The sequence below is a fragment of the Panthera uncia genome, chromosome A2 (genome assembly GCF_023721935.1).
Source record: "Panthera uncia isolate 11264 chromosome A2, Puncia_PCG_1.0, whole genome shotgun sequence".
Taxonomy (NCBI): Eukaryota; Metazoa; Chordata; class Mammalia; order Carnivora; family Felidae; genus Panthera; species Panthera uncia.
In genome coordinates, this window is record NC_064816.1 from 157,123,708 (window position 1) to 157,139,258 (window position 15,551).

At 56.4% G+C, this 15,551-nt stretch overlaps 1 protein-coding gene across 1 annotated transcript; it reads right to left on the minus strand.

Annotated features, from left to right (window-relative positions):
• Positions 1 to 3,425: 3,425 nt before the first annotated feature.
• Positions 3,426 to 12,919, minus strand: ASB10 (ankyrin repeat and SOCS box containing 10). The gene is made up of 6 exons (XM_049642128.1): positions 12,598 to 12,919; positions 12,174 to 12,441; positions 8,879 to 9,398; positions 5,089 to 5,202; positions 4,624 to 4,809; positions 3,426 to 4,480 (listed from the first exon to the last, which is right to left on the minus strand). The coding sequence occupies exons 1-5, from the start codon at positions 12,905 to 12,907 to the stop codon at positions 4,624 to 4,626; spliced, it is 1,398 nt and encodes a 465-aa protein (XP_049498085.1). The 5' UTR covers positions 12,908 to 12,919; the 3' UTR covers positions 3,426 to 4,480.
• Positions 12,920 to 15,551: the final 2,632 nt, after the last annotated feature.

The window sequence follows — 15,551 nt, forward strand, 5'->3', positions numbered from 1 at the left end:
CTCTACATTAAACTCATGAAACCTCTGAGAGACAAGCCTAGTGGGAAGATGTCGCCACGGAGAAAGAAGAGGTGTCTCACCCTAGGTCTGCGAGCCCTACCTCACTACTAGTGTACTAGGATAATCTTTGTACATCCCTCTAAAGATATGCTTCGGAACCCTTTGTTGAAGTGACCACACGCCTCACGGTACCAATATGGAAGACCAGGTTTCAAAAGTGTATTGTGCTTTGAAGATGAGAGGTCAGTACTTGGCTTGATGGCTGCACAGTGTCGGACACACAACAGAGGCTCACTGCCTTGATAAATTATTGAGGAGACTTTGGCTTACAAGCTCTGAAATTAAAGCTGAATGAGCAGTACTACCACCAGCGAATGAAGCACAAAGGAAGAGACATTTTTAAAGGGAATGGCACTCCATTTTTTTTTTTACATAGGTAATAAAATTGCATAGTACAAGATTCCAAAAGCTCAAATGGATATATATCGACACCTCTCCCTCCGACCAGTAAATAAGACCTGGAGTGAAGGTCCTGTTCTGACCCCTCCCTGAGCCACGTAACCTTGGCCCTTCTGACTTAACTCCATCTGTGAGAGGAAGTGATTAATTTCTAGTCTGCCAACAAGCCCATGCAAGGGTCAAACATGAAGAAATGCCTTTCAAAGTACCTTTCCTTCCTGTACTAAACGGACAACGAAGAGCAGAGTGGGCAAGGACAGAAGCCCCCAGGCCAGGGGCTCTCCTTTACTTTGCTATCAGTCCCCGGGAAGAAGCCGTCACTCTCAAATCTGAATAGAGCTGGCTCCTTTCTTTACCAAAGGAAAACTCTGTGCTTCTCTTACTGAATCCCTGAACAGGCCCATTGTGGGCAAGCACTTTTCTCACTGTCTCAAATAGCATTCTGCTTCTTTAATCGTCCACATGCTCGAACTTGTCCCCCTCTCACTATATTCCACCTGTTGGGTAAAGGCTCATACAGAAGAATGCTATTTTGAATCTACCCTCTCTGCTTTCGTGCCTGTATCGGACCTCATATCTGCCCTCCCCCCGCCTTTCATGGTCTGGAAGCCAGCACGTAGGGCGCTAAGAACGAAGTATTCTGAAGTCAAAGCCGACGTATCTGTACCTCCACGTCACTTATTGGCGGGAGAGTCCACTCGCGATGGGCAGCGTCGGGCCCTGCCCGCGGATGCCCTCTGGTGGCGGCAGCGCGCAGCTGCGTCACCGCGAGAGAAGTGCGGAGTACTGCAGCGCCCCCTGGCGTTGGTCTAGGAGCCGTGCGAGGGCAAAGGAACCCAGCCAGGTGAGCCTTCCTAGGGCGAGCGCGCTGGGCGCTGCCGCGGGGCATTTCAACTGTGAGGACACTGGTTGGGCGGGGACTGTACCCAAGAATCTTCAAGTCTAGTATGCACGCGTGTAGGTTCAGGTACATTTTTTGTGTCCAGTTACTCGAACCCTGTGTGTTGTGTAAAATGCGTGCCGTCTGTGTGTGCGCACGCGTTGCACGTGGGTAGGTTCGTGGCGGGGGGGGGGGGGGTTGGAGGGAGGTCCGCGCCTCCAGTGCAGGGCGGAGTCCTCACGGAGGCGTGAAATTGGTTTGGAGCAAACACATTACGGAAAGCAATTACCGGGGAGAGGTTCTGAGCCCGCGGGACCCGCAGCCAGGAGGCTGGGGAGGAAGCTCCCCGGCTTGCAAGAGTGGCTGTGGATGTCTAACCCCAGAAAGGACCTTCCTAACACTGCCTGCTAGTGGGAGAACGCGTGGGGTTGGGCAACAGCCCCTCACATTGGCCACTCCACATCACCTTTCTCCCCTTACCCCCCGCCCTCCTTAAAAAGGCATCCTGCAGAGGAGCGTGCACACTCAGACATGGCCGGAAATCCTTCTCCCTTCTTACCACTTTCCTGTCAAGCCTTCCCAAGCGCCTGCCCTTTACTGCTCACCTTCCTCAAGCCCCCAGCTCTTGCTCCCACGTGCCTTTTGCATGCACTTCATGGTCCCTTGTACTTGAACTAGTCATTCACACGCTTGCTTTTCAGACTAGATGGAAAAGTCACTGCGGGCAGGAAGTGGTCTCCTTCACAGCTGTACATGAGTGACTAAGACCTGGGACTCCGGGAAGCACAAAGCGAATGACGCGGGTGGGCTTAAATAAAATTTCCATCAAAACGCATAGACAACGCTCTCAGGAAAGCCATCCCCTTGGGAGTCGGGATTCTCCTAGAGCACTGAACACCTGTCACATGCCAACGATCCCATTTATATCCCCAGACCTGACCTTGCCCCTGGACTCCAGACTTGTAGATCCAAAGGACCTTGTAACATATCCTCTTTGAGACGTGTAATGGGCAGCTCCCACTTCTAGCTCCCAGAGTGATCAGCCGATTCCTCCACCCCTTGCCCGCTTCTCACCCTCCCCACCTTAGCAACGATCAGCACCACCCTCGCCCAGTTGTTCAGCCCAAACACTGACAGGCACCCTGGGTTACGCTTTCCTTCCCCCCCCCCCCCCACGTCCAGTCTATCAGGTCTCCTCGGAGTCTTCCAAGAAGGGTCCCAAGTGTCGCCTACTGCTTCCCCATCTCTGGGGACGACTCTGGACCTCAGCAGTGGCCTCCTGCTGGCCTTTGATCCTCCCCCGCCTCTCCCCAAAGCCATTCAGCAGCCAGAGAGAGCTTTCCAAACATAAATCGGTTCATGCCACCCGCCCCCACGCCCTCCCCCCATCTCTTCCCACTCCATTCCCATGGCTGGCTCCTCCTGGTCACGCAGGCCTCAGGTTAAATGTCACCCAGTCTCCAACAGCACTCTCTGCCAATCAGCGTTGGGCTTATCCCCCTGACACTGTTCCCTCCTCACTAGAAAGTTCACGCCAGCAGGGACTAGGAGCCAGGCCCACCCCCCCACCGTGTGCGCGGCCCTGAACCCTGGTTGGACGGACGAATGGGCACCGGGGCATCCTCCCCCGCACCCCTCCCCCCACCCCCACCCCGCGCCCGGGGCACCAGCACCCAGTGAGCCGAGCTCGCACACGCCCAAGCCTCGCGGGAATTGCTTCCCGACCCGGCACGCGCGCGACTTCCCCCGCTGCGGTGGGGCCCGCGCCCACAGGACCCTGTGGGGGGCGGGGTTCCTCAGCCGAGAGACCCGGCCGCGGACCCTCCCGTCAGGCGGGCCCGACCCCCCCGTCGCGCCCCGCCTCTGCAAGGCCAAACTTCCTTCCAGGCGGGAACCCGGGCCCACTCACCTCCGCGCCGACCCTCCTGGGCTTCTCTCTCGAGGCCCTCTCCGGCCTCGCGCCCTCCCGGCCCCGCCCCCACCGCCTGCGTCCTCCAGGCCCCGCCCCGCAACCTGCTGCCCGCAGTTGGCGGGAAAAAGCGTGAACGCCGGCGCCTGCGCCCTCCGCCCTCCGGGGCCCTGGGAAACCTGTCCAGCGACCCTTGACGTCACGGATCACGGTGCATTTGATTGGCCTCTTGCGTCACGGGGCGACTCTCTCTTCCTACCTGCGCTTGGGGACTAGCTGTGGGTTCTTAAAACCCTGGCCCTGCAAAGACCTTCAGGGGCTCTCTCCTCTCTTGTTGCACAGATGCGGCAACTTGAGCCCAGAGAGGGGAAGAGACTTAAGATCCACAACTTAATGAAAGAGTTGAGTCTAGAACCCAGGACATGTGACTCTCAGCGCCCGCTGCCGCGAAGCTAACGCGAAGGAAGGAGCAGATAGAGACGGGCGGGTGCCAGGTGTGCGTCCCGTCTTCCTTGACCCACAGGGCAGGCAGTAGGTAGAGTTGTTTGCTTTTTCCAAACCTGAATCTTTCACTCTCACCTGAACCACGGTTACCCTCTTTGATGGCCGACACCTGCACCCACCTTCTCGCTGGCCTTCCTGCTCGCCGCCTCACCTCCTTACCCCAAGGCTCCCTTTGCCGTCCTCCCTCCCGACCCAAGGTTGTTAGCTCACCCACCCTCTGACACTATCTCGCCTGGTGGCCCTTGTGCCACATCGTGAACCAGAGGGGCCAGTCTGCCTGGGACTGCTCAGCAGCTGGTAGATTCGAAAGGGGGAAGATAACACAGCTGGCACCATGGGGCAGATCCAGGGCGGCCCCACAAGCCTGCCCGTCCTGAGCCCCCTGAGTGACCAGCTGGGAGGAAGGCCTGCAGGAGACAGCACCCAACAGCACAGGCCTGCAGATTTTTAATGCTCATACAGGGTCTGGCCGGGCTGGAGGGATGCCTCGGGAGACCACCAAGAGGAGTGTATCACTTGCCGTGAGTCCCAGCTCTCTCTCCATCAGACATCCCCTGGCCGCATGGTCTGTCTGCCTCTCTCCCTGCTGGGAATGACAGCATCCACAGGGCCACCTCGGCCTGAACCAGCTCAACTCTGTCCCAAGCTTGGGATGCTGTGAGAAGCAGACCTGAGCCCCCTGGGGCCTGGGGCACCAGCTTCCGGGTCTCTCAAAAGGCAGTGGACACCTGGAAGGAGAGGCGTGGACTCAGAGAGGTCACACGGTCCAGGGGGCTGGCCGGTTCCGGCCAAGGCCCTGCCCCCAACTCTTCTCTTGCCTCCTACCCATCCTTCTAAATGGCTGGGACTGCCCATAGACCCCAGGACTCACCTAGTAGAGTACGTCCTCAAAATCCAGCTGCAGGTAGCGGAGCAGGCGGGGTGGCAGAGGAAGGCGGGGGAGGGCGTGGGGCAGGCAGGCTGCCAGGTGGGCACGGAGGGCACAGCGGCTCAGGTGCTGCAGGGATCTGGGCTGTCTCACCAAGGCGAAAAGGGACGAATAGAAACGGTGGTGCTTCTGGGGACAGAAGGAGGGGCTCAGCGAGGCAGCCTTGGACAAATGGCACCCATTTCTCCTAAAGCGGGGAGGCTGGGGGCCAACAGGTGTCTACGGGAGCCTATAAGAAGTAGTGTTTTGGGTGTTCACTCTGTGGGTTTTCTTCTGGGATGTGAGCAGGTCTCTGGAGTAGTTTCTGAGGGGCCGGGTGGGGGAACCGACAGAGCTTCCCTGTAGGAGGTGGGAGTCTCTTGGGGCCGGGCTGAGTGACTGCGTGTTTTCAGGGTCCTGGAATCTGACCTGCAGAGTTTCAGGAGGCACCAGGGCCATGGCCTCCTCGGGAAGCTGCGTGATGCTGTAGGTGTTCATCAGGACCTCGATGGTCCTCGGAGACGTGCACCAGCGTTCCAGCACCTGGAGGAGGCAGAGACGCATCAGTGCTCCTGGGGTTACCACACACTGCAGGCTCCCCAGCCAGGCCGCACGGGATGATCAGACATCCCTTGGTGTCCCAATAGGACAGCTGCCATGGGTTGAGTTGTGTCTCCCCATCCCCTTCCAACACGTTGAAGTCCTAATCTCCATTAGAAATCCTCTATTTAGAAATAGGATCTTTGCAGTTGTGATCAAGTTAAAATGAGGTCATTAGGGAGGGACTTCAGAGAGAAGGGACAAGGCCAGGAGAGGCCTGATGAAGGAGCGGTGGTGGAGTCCAGTTGGATCCAGATTTGTTCTTTCATTTCCTCGTTTAGTAAATATTTACGGAGGGCCACTATGGGCCGAGCACTGGGGCCCCAGCCATCAGGATGACGGACAGGTCCTTGTCAGCTGGGAACTTCTATTTCCGTGGGAAAAAACAATAACCACATAAATAACCACTTACAGCTAAGCCGCCACGATGAAAAATAAGTAGGCGTGGCGACTGAGCGTGGTTGGGAGAGTGCTGTCCTAGATGGGTGGTCGAGAAAAGCCTCTCTGAGGAGGTGACCTGATTGGGTGAAGAGTGAGCCATGCTGGGAGAGCAGCCCATGCCAGAGACTGCCCACAAGGAAAGAAAGACAGCCGCACTCGGCCTGAGCGCGCGCACGCACACACACACACACACACACACACACGCACACACCATCATACTCACCGGGGTCTGCACGGACTATCTGGAAGCATATTTGTTTCATTCATTCCGTGTCTTCTGCCGTATCTCAAGCTATAGGCAGTGGCCGCAAACCCTTTGTAAAATCTGAGAACAGCTAAGTGCTATCTCTCTGGCGGCGTTCCTGTGCATAATACCCATCTCCCTCCACACACTTACATGTAACATTGGGGGCTTTAAAACCCTTCTGCCTGGCAGGCTGGGAATGCGGCATGTGCCTAGTGCTGCTGGGTGGCGAGAGCAGGGCCCCCGAGAAAGCACCACACACACCTGAAGCCCTCTGTTTCTTGCCCTGCATCTTGGCAGTGCTCACTGGAGCCCCATCCCATCTGCCCAGAGCAGGTCTCTGACTTCCTCCTCCTTAGATCTAGGACAGAACAGTCTGGTCACATCTGGCTCTCCTGCTCTTACCTGCTACTCCTGTCTGCTGTTCAGGCGGGGCCTCCCAGCCCACGCTGGTTCCTGTCTCTGCTCTGCCTGGAATGCCTGGGCCCTCCTCCTGCATTTCCAAGCCCTACCCACTCCAAGTCCCAACCCTTCCAGGAAGCCTCCTGCGGCCGTTCCGCCTGAATCTCTCTCCCTATATTGGGATGACGCCCAGCAGCTTTCCAGAGCTTTTTACATATTATTTAACTTAGAACAGCATGAGCTAACAGGTGTTGAGCACCGACTCTAGGTTAGGTCCTGTCTAAAGGGCTTTTTTTTTTTTTTAAGTTTATTTATTTTGAGAGAGAGAGAGAGAGAGAGAGAGAGAGAGAATCCCAAGCAGGCTCCATGCTGTCAACACAGAGCCCAACTTATTGGGGCTTGAACTCATGAACCGTGAGATCATGACCTGAGCTGCAATCAGGCGTGAGACACTTAACCAACTGAGCCACCCAGGTGCCCCAACTGTCTAAAGGGCTTTATATGGGAGCGCCTGGGTGGCTCAGTCGGTTGAGTGTCCGACTTCGGTTCAGGTCATGATCTCACGCTCGTGGGTTCAAGCCCCACGTCAGGCTCTGGGCTGACAGTTCAGAGCCTGGAGCCTGCTTCAGATTCTGTGTCTCCTTCTCTCTCTGCCCCTCCCGCACTCACGCTCTGCCTCTCAAAAATAAAATGTAAAAGAAAATTTTTTTTAAGGGCTTAATATGGATGAAACTCAGTTCTCATACTGAGCCTATGAAGCAGGCACGTTCTTCTGTCCTTGTTTTACAGATGAGGAAACTGAGGCCCAGAGCGATTAAGCAACTTGCCGAGGGTCACACAGGTAGTACGTAAGGCTCCAGAGCCTGCATTCTTAGTCACCACCTACTTCAGAGTTTGTTGGGAAAACTGTTGGGAGGAACCCATGTAGCAGGCAACACACTTTAGAAAGTGTCTGGTGATGGTTAGGGCTATGCTCGCTCCTGTTATCCGCGAGGCTCCTATACCTATAGCTTTTTATCACTGGTGGGTAGGACACTGTATTACATGCAAGGAACACGCGTTCAAAGAGTTCCAGTGACTTCGCTATAGTCACAGGAACAAGCATGAATGCCAGGTTTCCTGAGCACTCAGTGGCTCCTGGAGAGCTGGCTGGGCCTGGCAGTGATCACAGATGACTTCTTTCAGGGAGACAGGGACCTCAGGCAAGCGTGGGGCCACTGAAGATCATAGGAGATGGAGGCAGACTCCTTCCTGAACTTTTTGATCACCTAGGGCGAGGCACCCAGAGGAGGGGAGGAATGGGGCACTTGGTTGTGCCCGCCCCCTTGGTCCTTAAGGCAGGGCAGAGCAGGGCGAAGAGACAGGGGCAGTGGGGTCCCAGGAAATCTGTTTGCTGCTCTGCCTCCTTCTTCCAACCCCTCCCTGAAGGGGAAATCATTAGCTGTCAGAGCCACCGTCAGATTACAGGGAATTGCTTGTCTCCTAATTATCTGGTGTTAATAGGAGATTAATTAGTGTTAATTGTTGATTTTCTTGTATTTTCCCAAAGGGGAGACCAATCTGCCGAACTCTCGGGCTGTTTAATTATTTGGTCTTGCTTAGGAATCTAGACAGATGCTTCTAGGTTTGTGAGTGAAGGGGAAAGGCAGGGCCAGCAGAGGAATGTCCAGGACCAGGCAAGGCTGGACAGTTCAAGCCCAGAGATGAGGCAGGGGACCTGCTCACAGCCTGCTACTCTGTATCCATTCTGACTGGGCTCTTCAGAGGTGGGGGGGGGGGCAGTCCCTGCCCCAGGCCCAGCACCCTCTGTGACATTACATAGCCCCCTCCAGACACGACACAGCATGGGACAGGGCCCCCTGCCAGGACATCAGTAGCACAGATCTTCAAGTTGAACCCACTATGGGAATATTTTATGTTAATAAGATAAGATACAGACAGGAAATTGACAGTGAAAGGCTTTTTCTCCCGTGCCAGGATAGCAGCTGCTGGTCTGGGTGATGCATGTCCTGCTAAGCTCTCAAAAACAGGGACCATGTCTGTCTGCAAAAGGTGAGGAGGCTTTGAACCTCATGACCCAGGCTCATCGCTCTGCTCTGGGGAAGCCTCTCCTGGGCACAGAATGTCTCACTGAACGGATCCCACGGCCAGGCAGAGCTGCCTGCAGTCCTGGTTCCCGTCTTTTCAGATGCATGACAATCTGGCCCCCTACCCTCAATCCACCTTCATCACACACGTGTGCATGCACACATGCATGCATACACATTTATGCACACGCACGTGTATATGCATGTGTGAGCACGTGTGTGTGTGCACGCACACACACACGACACACACACATACACCCCTCCTGCTGGTCTGCGTCCTTGCCTCTGCCCCCTACTGGGCTTTGCTTGCTTGATGAATGAAAGATGATGAACTGAGTCACGTGCTCAGATGTGTCAGGCTGCATCTAGAGCAAGTGGGAACACAGGTCTGAGTCCCCTCATCCCCTCCCCATCATGGCCCTCCCCTCGGGCCCCAGCCCCATACCTTGGGGAGGGCCCCAGGCCAGACGCGGACGGCGCCATGGTTAAGCAGAGCTCGCACTGCGTGCTCTGGGCTCTGGGCCAAGGCCGCAGCTGGGCCCTGTAGAGCGCAGTGCAGGGGCGTGTGTCCCCCATAGTCCATGGCATTGGCACTGACACCGCAGGACAGGAGCAACTCCACGACGGCCGCGTGACCACGGCGACAGGCCAGGTGCAGGGGCCGGCGCTCGTCCTGGTCGGCAGCATCGGCCTCGGCTCCAGCCGAGAGCAGCAGGTGGCACAGCTGGAGGCAGCGGGCGGTGGTGGCCTCGGCCTCGGCGGAGGATGTGCAGCGGATGTCACAGGCAGCCAGCAGTGGGGTCCAGCCTTCGACATTCCGGGCATTCGGGCATGCCCCCCGTCTCAGAAGGAGTTCCGCCAGTTCCACGTGGCCCAGCCGGGCGGCCACATGCAAAGGGGTCTCCTCCTCCTCCTCAGACCGACCATCCACTTTCGCCCCAAACCTCAGGAGCAGTTCTGCGCACCTGGTGAGGGCGAGATGGCAGTGGGGAGGAAGACAGGGCCCTACGCTCCTACCGGTCCGAGCAAAGCAAAGCGGGGGGGGGGGGGGGGGGGGGCTCCGGGCGGGGCGCGGGGCGGCCGGGGGGGGGGGGGGGGGGGGGGGGGGGGGGGGGGGGGGGGGGGCGGCGTCTTGATGGATCAGGCGGGCTCATTCTATTCTCCGGCCCACATTCCTATGTGTTTAAAACTCTCCATGAAAATTTTAAAAATACTTCTGTTTACTCGGGAGAGGAAAGGACCATGATCACTGGGTGTGATCTCCAAGAGGCTGGACTGGAACACGACCAGCAGTAACAATGTGGGCTTGTATAGAGCTGTGCTGTCCAGCCACGCACAGCTATTGAGCCCCTGTACTATGACGCCTCCTAACTGAGCTGTGCTATTAGTAAAATACGCACCCAGCTTGAGGACTTGGTACAAAAAAGAAAATGTAAAATGTCTCGTTATATATATATATATATATATATATATATATATCAAGTACATGTTGAAGTGACAACATTTTGGAGATACGTGTTGAATAAAATATATTATTAAAATTAATTCCAGCTGTTCCACAGATATCTGTATGCCTACATTCACAGCAGCGCTATTCACAACAGCCGAAATGCGAAAGCAAGCTAATCGTTCAGCGGCAGATCAATGGATGAAGTGCAGTTATCTACAGGGGTTGCCTGGATGGCTCAGTGGGTTAAGCATCTGACTTAGGCTCAGGTTATGATCTCACGCTCGTGAGTTCGAGCCCTGCATCGGGCTCTGTGCTGACAGCTTGGAGCCTGGAACCTGTTTTGGATTCTGTGTCTCCCTCTCTCTCGGACCCTCCCCCCCGTTCGTGCTCTGTCTCTCCCTGTCTCAAAAATAAATGAACGTTAAAAAAAATCTTTTAAAAAAGTAGCTCATTTAGGGGCGCCTGGGTGGCTCAGTCAGTTAAGCATCTGACTTCAGCTCAGGTCATGATCTCACGGTCCGTGAGTTCAAGCCCTGCATCGAGCTCTGTGCTGACAGCTCAGAGCCTGGAACCTGTTTCGGATTCTGTGTCTCCCTCTCCTGCTCACACTCTGTCTCTTTCTCTCTCTCAAAAATAAACAAACATTAAAAAAAATTTTTTTAAAGAAATGGTTAGGATGGTAAATTTTATGTTAGAAGTATTTTACCTCACTGAAAAATTTTTAATTTCATCTATTTCTTTTTTTAAGATTTTATTTTTAAGTAATCTCTATACCCAATGTGGGGCTCGAACTCACAACCCCGAGATCAAGAGTCATAATCTTCACTGACTGAACCAGTCAGGCACCGCATTACTGTTCATCTTTTTTTTTTTTTTTAAGTTTACTTATTTATTTTGAGAGAGAGAGGCAGAGGGAGAGACAGAGAGAATCCCAAACGGGCTCCTCACGGTCAGTGCAGAGCCTGACGCGGGGCTCGAACTCACGAGCCATGAGACCACGACCCGAGCCGAAATCAAGAGTCAGACACTTTACCGACTGAGACACCCAGGTGTCCCATATTTCATCCTTCTGATAAAGCTACTAGAAAATTTTAAATTACATATGTGGCTCACATTATATTTCTATTGGAACACACTGGTATGGAATATACCTTCAACCATAGTAAGTCAGTGGAGTCTGCTGAAGGATAAATTAACAGGAGGGAGGTTCACAAAAGGAATAAAAATGTGGCCTCATTCAGAAGCAAGATGTGAAATTTGTCAGGTGTGCAGTCAGTAGAGAGAGGGTCTCTATTGTATGTACAGTTCGTTCATGGATTTGCCAAGGCTCCGATTGCCAGGATTCCGTGCTCATCAAGAAATTGAGTGATGGGGCGCCTGGGTAGCTCAGTCGGTTGAGCATCCGACTTCGGCTCAGGTCATGATCCCACGGTTCGTGAGTTTGAGCCCCGCATCAGGCTCTGTGCCGACAGCTCGGAGCCTGGAGCCCGCTTCGGATTCTGTGTCTCCCCCTCTCTCTGCCCCTCCCTCGCTTGCGCTCGGTCTCTATCTCTCTCAAAAATAAATAAACATTAAAAAAAATTTGTTTAATTGAGCGAGGACTCATCCCTCAATGCTTCCTACACGTAGGGCATAATTATTTGGGGCGCAGTAAAGGAATTTTCTGCACACGAAATAATACATTGTCACATGGGTATGTCCATCGGTTTCTTGTGAGTTTAGTTAGTTGGGCTTGGTCCCTAGGCCCATTGTATCTGAGGGTACCTGCCAATAGGGAAATGCCAGACCCGCCAAGGTAGGACCAGACCCTGCCCTCAGGGATTGACGCGTGCCCCAACTGGGGGCTGCTATCCTTTACAGGCTATCCGGATCACTCCTGGACGGTCAGCCCTCTGAGGGCAGGATCATGCCTCAGTTCCTGCTGTACTGAGCACGGTGCCTGGAACGTTGGATAATCTCAGAAAAACCAAAACTTCGTAGCATACTGCCTCCCCACAATGGATCTGGACAACTTCCCCAACATAGGCTCCGCAGCTGAGTCCCCGCCACAGCCCTCCGACACCCCTGGGGAAGCAGAAGCTGTCCCGGGTACAGGCCGGTCCGAAGTTCCGGGGCCAGCTGGCGGGACGGTGTGGGGAGTAACCACATCCCGACTCTCCACCTGAGCCCCGTCTCCTCTAGCCCGACTCACCAGGCCTGCCAGCCCCCAACGTGTTCCCTCATCCTCCCCGAGGTCACCTCCCTGCCTGCCCGAAGAGTGGGACGGGGGTTGGGGCGAGGGGTCACTCACTCGAGGGTGCCAGCCCCCCGGCAGCGGTGCAAGGGGGGTTTGCCGTCCTGGTCAGGGATGTTGGGGTCGGCTCCTGCCACCAGCAGTACGTGGACACAGGCAGCGTGGCCCGCGGCACAGGCCTCGTGCAGGGCGGTGCGGCCCCCAGGGGCACTGTCGGGCCTCGCCCGCCGCCTCAGCAGCAGCCGCAGAACATCCGTGTGGCCCCGGCTAGCCGCCACGTGCAGTGGGGTGGTCAGCTCCTCTTCGTACGTCAGAGACCAGAGTCCTAGGGAGAGAGGGACATGGGCCTCACACCCTGAAGACAGGCAGAGAGCAGAAGAGGAGGTGGGCAGAGGCTGGGAAGAGGGAGCTCAGGGCTCTGTCCCCAGCCTCCCCGCTCCCGCTCAGACCCCCCCCCCCCCCCAGTGCCCCAGGCCCGTACTCAGAGCCCGGATGTTGAAGCGGAAATCCCTCCATCGTTCTGGGTCGCTGGTGTCAAAGATGGAATCCGGAGCCAGGCCGGTGCTGGAGTCGGCGAGGAGGCGGGAGACAGAGCCCGCGTCCCCGGCCAGCACTGCCTGCCAGAAGGCCAGGGCAGGTCCCGAGGCCGTACGGGTGACGATGGGTCCCGAGCCAGACTCCAGACGCTCTGCAGACCCTCCTTTGGGCCTCTCCACCAGCCTGGCACAGAGGGCGTGTCTGTCACCGGGGGGTTCCCCCGGCACCCTGCACTCTTCTGGGGACCAGCTCATGAGGACAGAGTATGAGCTTGTGGGAAGAGGCGTAGGGGGAGGAGGGGGAGGGAGGGGGCAGAGGCAGAGAGAGCGGGAGAGGGGGAGGGAAACGCGGACGGATGGAGGGAGAGGGTCTCTGTGTCCCCGAGCTGAGCCTGACCCGGCCACGCGGTTCAGCAGAAGCTATTCTGGGCTCCACATGACTTCACTCCTGGGCCAAGGCTTAGGCAAGCCTCCGGGTAGGGGAGAAGTAGCCAGGGGCTTCTCCTCTTCCTCAAGCACTTGGTGTCTCTGTGCCTGATGGGGTTAACCCCGGCCCCCGGTCCTCAGCCCTCCACTCCCGGCAGCCCCTCACCCCTCTGGTGACTGCTCCAACGAGGCTCGGCGGCCCGGTGCTCCAGGACCAGGTCGGCTGTGCTGTGCGGGGGAAACAGCTCCTGCAACCTCGCCAGGTCTCCCGTGTACAGGGCGTTCTGCAGGGCCATATCACGGCACAGTAGAGGCGACGGCCGAGTCGGCTCCCGGGCTGGGCCGGACCGGGACCCCCAGACCCGGCAGGCAGGGGCCGAAGGACGGCTCCCCAGACGGTGTCCCCAGGGGGGAGGGGAGCTCCTTCTTCCAGGCATAGCCAGTTTCTGGGAGAGAGGGAGCCAAAGAAGCAGGCCTCGGGACGATTCCACTGGCTGACGGGGCCTGAGCCAGGCCGAGGCCTGGAGTGGGAGGGGCAGGGAGCACACGCGGGCCATACCATAAATAGCCCCGGCTGTCCTAGCTGTCAGTCCCAGGGGAGGAGGCTTCAGGCTGGAGTGGGAATTAGGGAGGAGCTGGAGAGCAGAGAGGGGATCAAGCCCCCCGACCCCGAGTCTCACCCTGGAGTTGACCGCTGTCAGGGTTGAAAGGGGTCACCCAGATCGTGGGATCCAGCCTGCACTTTCACAGGTAAAGGAAAACGGAGCCCACACGTGCCAAGTGCTTTGCCCAAGGTGTGAGTTTGTTGCAGATCCGGGACCAGAATGGGGGCGGAGGGCGGAGTGGGGGGGCTCTCAAGCTGCCATTTTCATACCCTCTCTCATCGATCATGTGCTTCACCAAGCCAGCCTCCAGTGGCCTGGGCTCTGATCCCAGAGGGAGGGCATGTGGGTGCCAGGAAATTCTTCCTGCCCTCCCAAATGTCACCAATTAGCCCCGCACACCCTTCCCCCCCAAACCAAGGAGAGAGTCCACGGTAGTGACACATGGCAGAGAGCGCCCTACTCCACGAGGCACTCCTTCTAGGGGCTCTCTAGAAGACAGACCTGGGGCGCCTGGGTGGCTCAGTCGGTTAAGCGTCTGACTTCGACTCAGGTCACGATCTTGCGTTTGTGAGTTCGAGCCCCGCGTCGGGCTCTGTGCTGACAGCTCGGAGCCTGGAGCCTGCTTCGGATTCTGTGTCTCCCTGTCTCTCTGCCCCTCCCCTGCTCATGCTCTCTCTCTGCCTCAAAAAAAAAAAAATGAATAAAAACATTTAAAAAATTAAAAAAAAAAAAATAGAAGACAGACTTCCACCTGGAGGATAGAGGCTCGGTCCACAGGCAGCAACAGAAACTCCCAGTGTCCACCCTAGGTGCTGCCCCCCTCTGGCCACCCCAGGTCTGACCCTTCCATCTCCCTGGATGTCTCCTGGATCTCCCATATCTGCCTGCCAAGGTTAGAGGGGCCTCAGTCGGCGGGTGAGAAGGAGGAAATGGGTCTCAGGATAATAAGACTACTTTCATTTGGAGAGATAAGAAGGAAACCAGGGAGAAAGAGAACTCGAAACCCATCCCCGGGCAGCGCACCGCGGGCCCGGGGCTTGCTCCTCGGGTCTCATCTCGTCTGGCTCTCATTGGCCTCCATGAGCGGCAGAATATACCTTGACTTTTATTCACACACTCTTTTTTTTTTTTTAATTTTTAAAATTTTTTTATTTTTGAGACAGAGAGAGACACAGCCTGAGCAGGGGAGGGGCAGAGAGAGAGAGAGAGAGGGAGACACAGACTCCGAAGCGGGCTCCAGGCTCTGAGCCGTCAGCACAGAGCCCGACGCGGGGCTTGAACCCACGAACCGCGAGATCATGACCCGACCCGAAGTTGGACGCTTAACCAACCGAGCCACCCAGGCGTGCCAAATTGACACGCTCTTTATGCTGCTTCCTCTGAGAGAGCCCGGGGCTCTCAGCCCTCAATGCCCCCAACTCTTCCCTCCCCAGCAAGGGGGACCCATAGATGAACTTCCATCCAGGGGCACGCGGCCCTGGGTCCCATCCTCTGGTCCCACCGGCCCCCTGAGGGACAGGCTCTGGGTCAGAGGAAGAGCTCGGGCTGGTGGGCAGGGGGTGTTTCAGAAAGATGTGGGGACCACACATTGTAGAGCCAGCGCCTACTACACCTTTTCTCCCTAGAACCTTCCTCCGCCCCACCCCACTGCTGCCTAAGAGTCCTCACCACCCCCTACACACTTTTGCAGAATAATCAAATCCTAGAGCACCGGGGACCTTGGAGGGTGGCTGGTCCAACCTCTCCTCGCTTTACACGTAAGGAAACTGAGGCCCAGAGACCGGAGGGGGCTGTGTAAGATCACACAGAGACTTAGTACCGAGTGAGGTGAGGACCGGGGGCTGCCGACAGCCACACTTGGTTTTTTC

Excerpts from the sequence above, each read along its gene's own strand:
- ASB10 (XM_049642128.1), bottom strand. The coding sequence starts at position 12,907 with ATGAGCTGGTCCCCAGAAGAGTGCAGGGTGCCGGGGGAACCCCCCGGT. Across the intron at positions 5,203-8,878 it reads GGCCTGGGGCCCTCCCCAAG|GTGCTGGAACGCTGGTGCAC; the intron begins GTATGGGGCTGG and ends TGCCTCCTCCAG. Across the intron at positions 4,810-5,088 it reads TGCCTCCTGAAACTCTGCAG|AAGCACCACCGTTTCTATTC; the intron begins GTCAGATTCCAG and ends TTCTGTCCCCAG.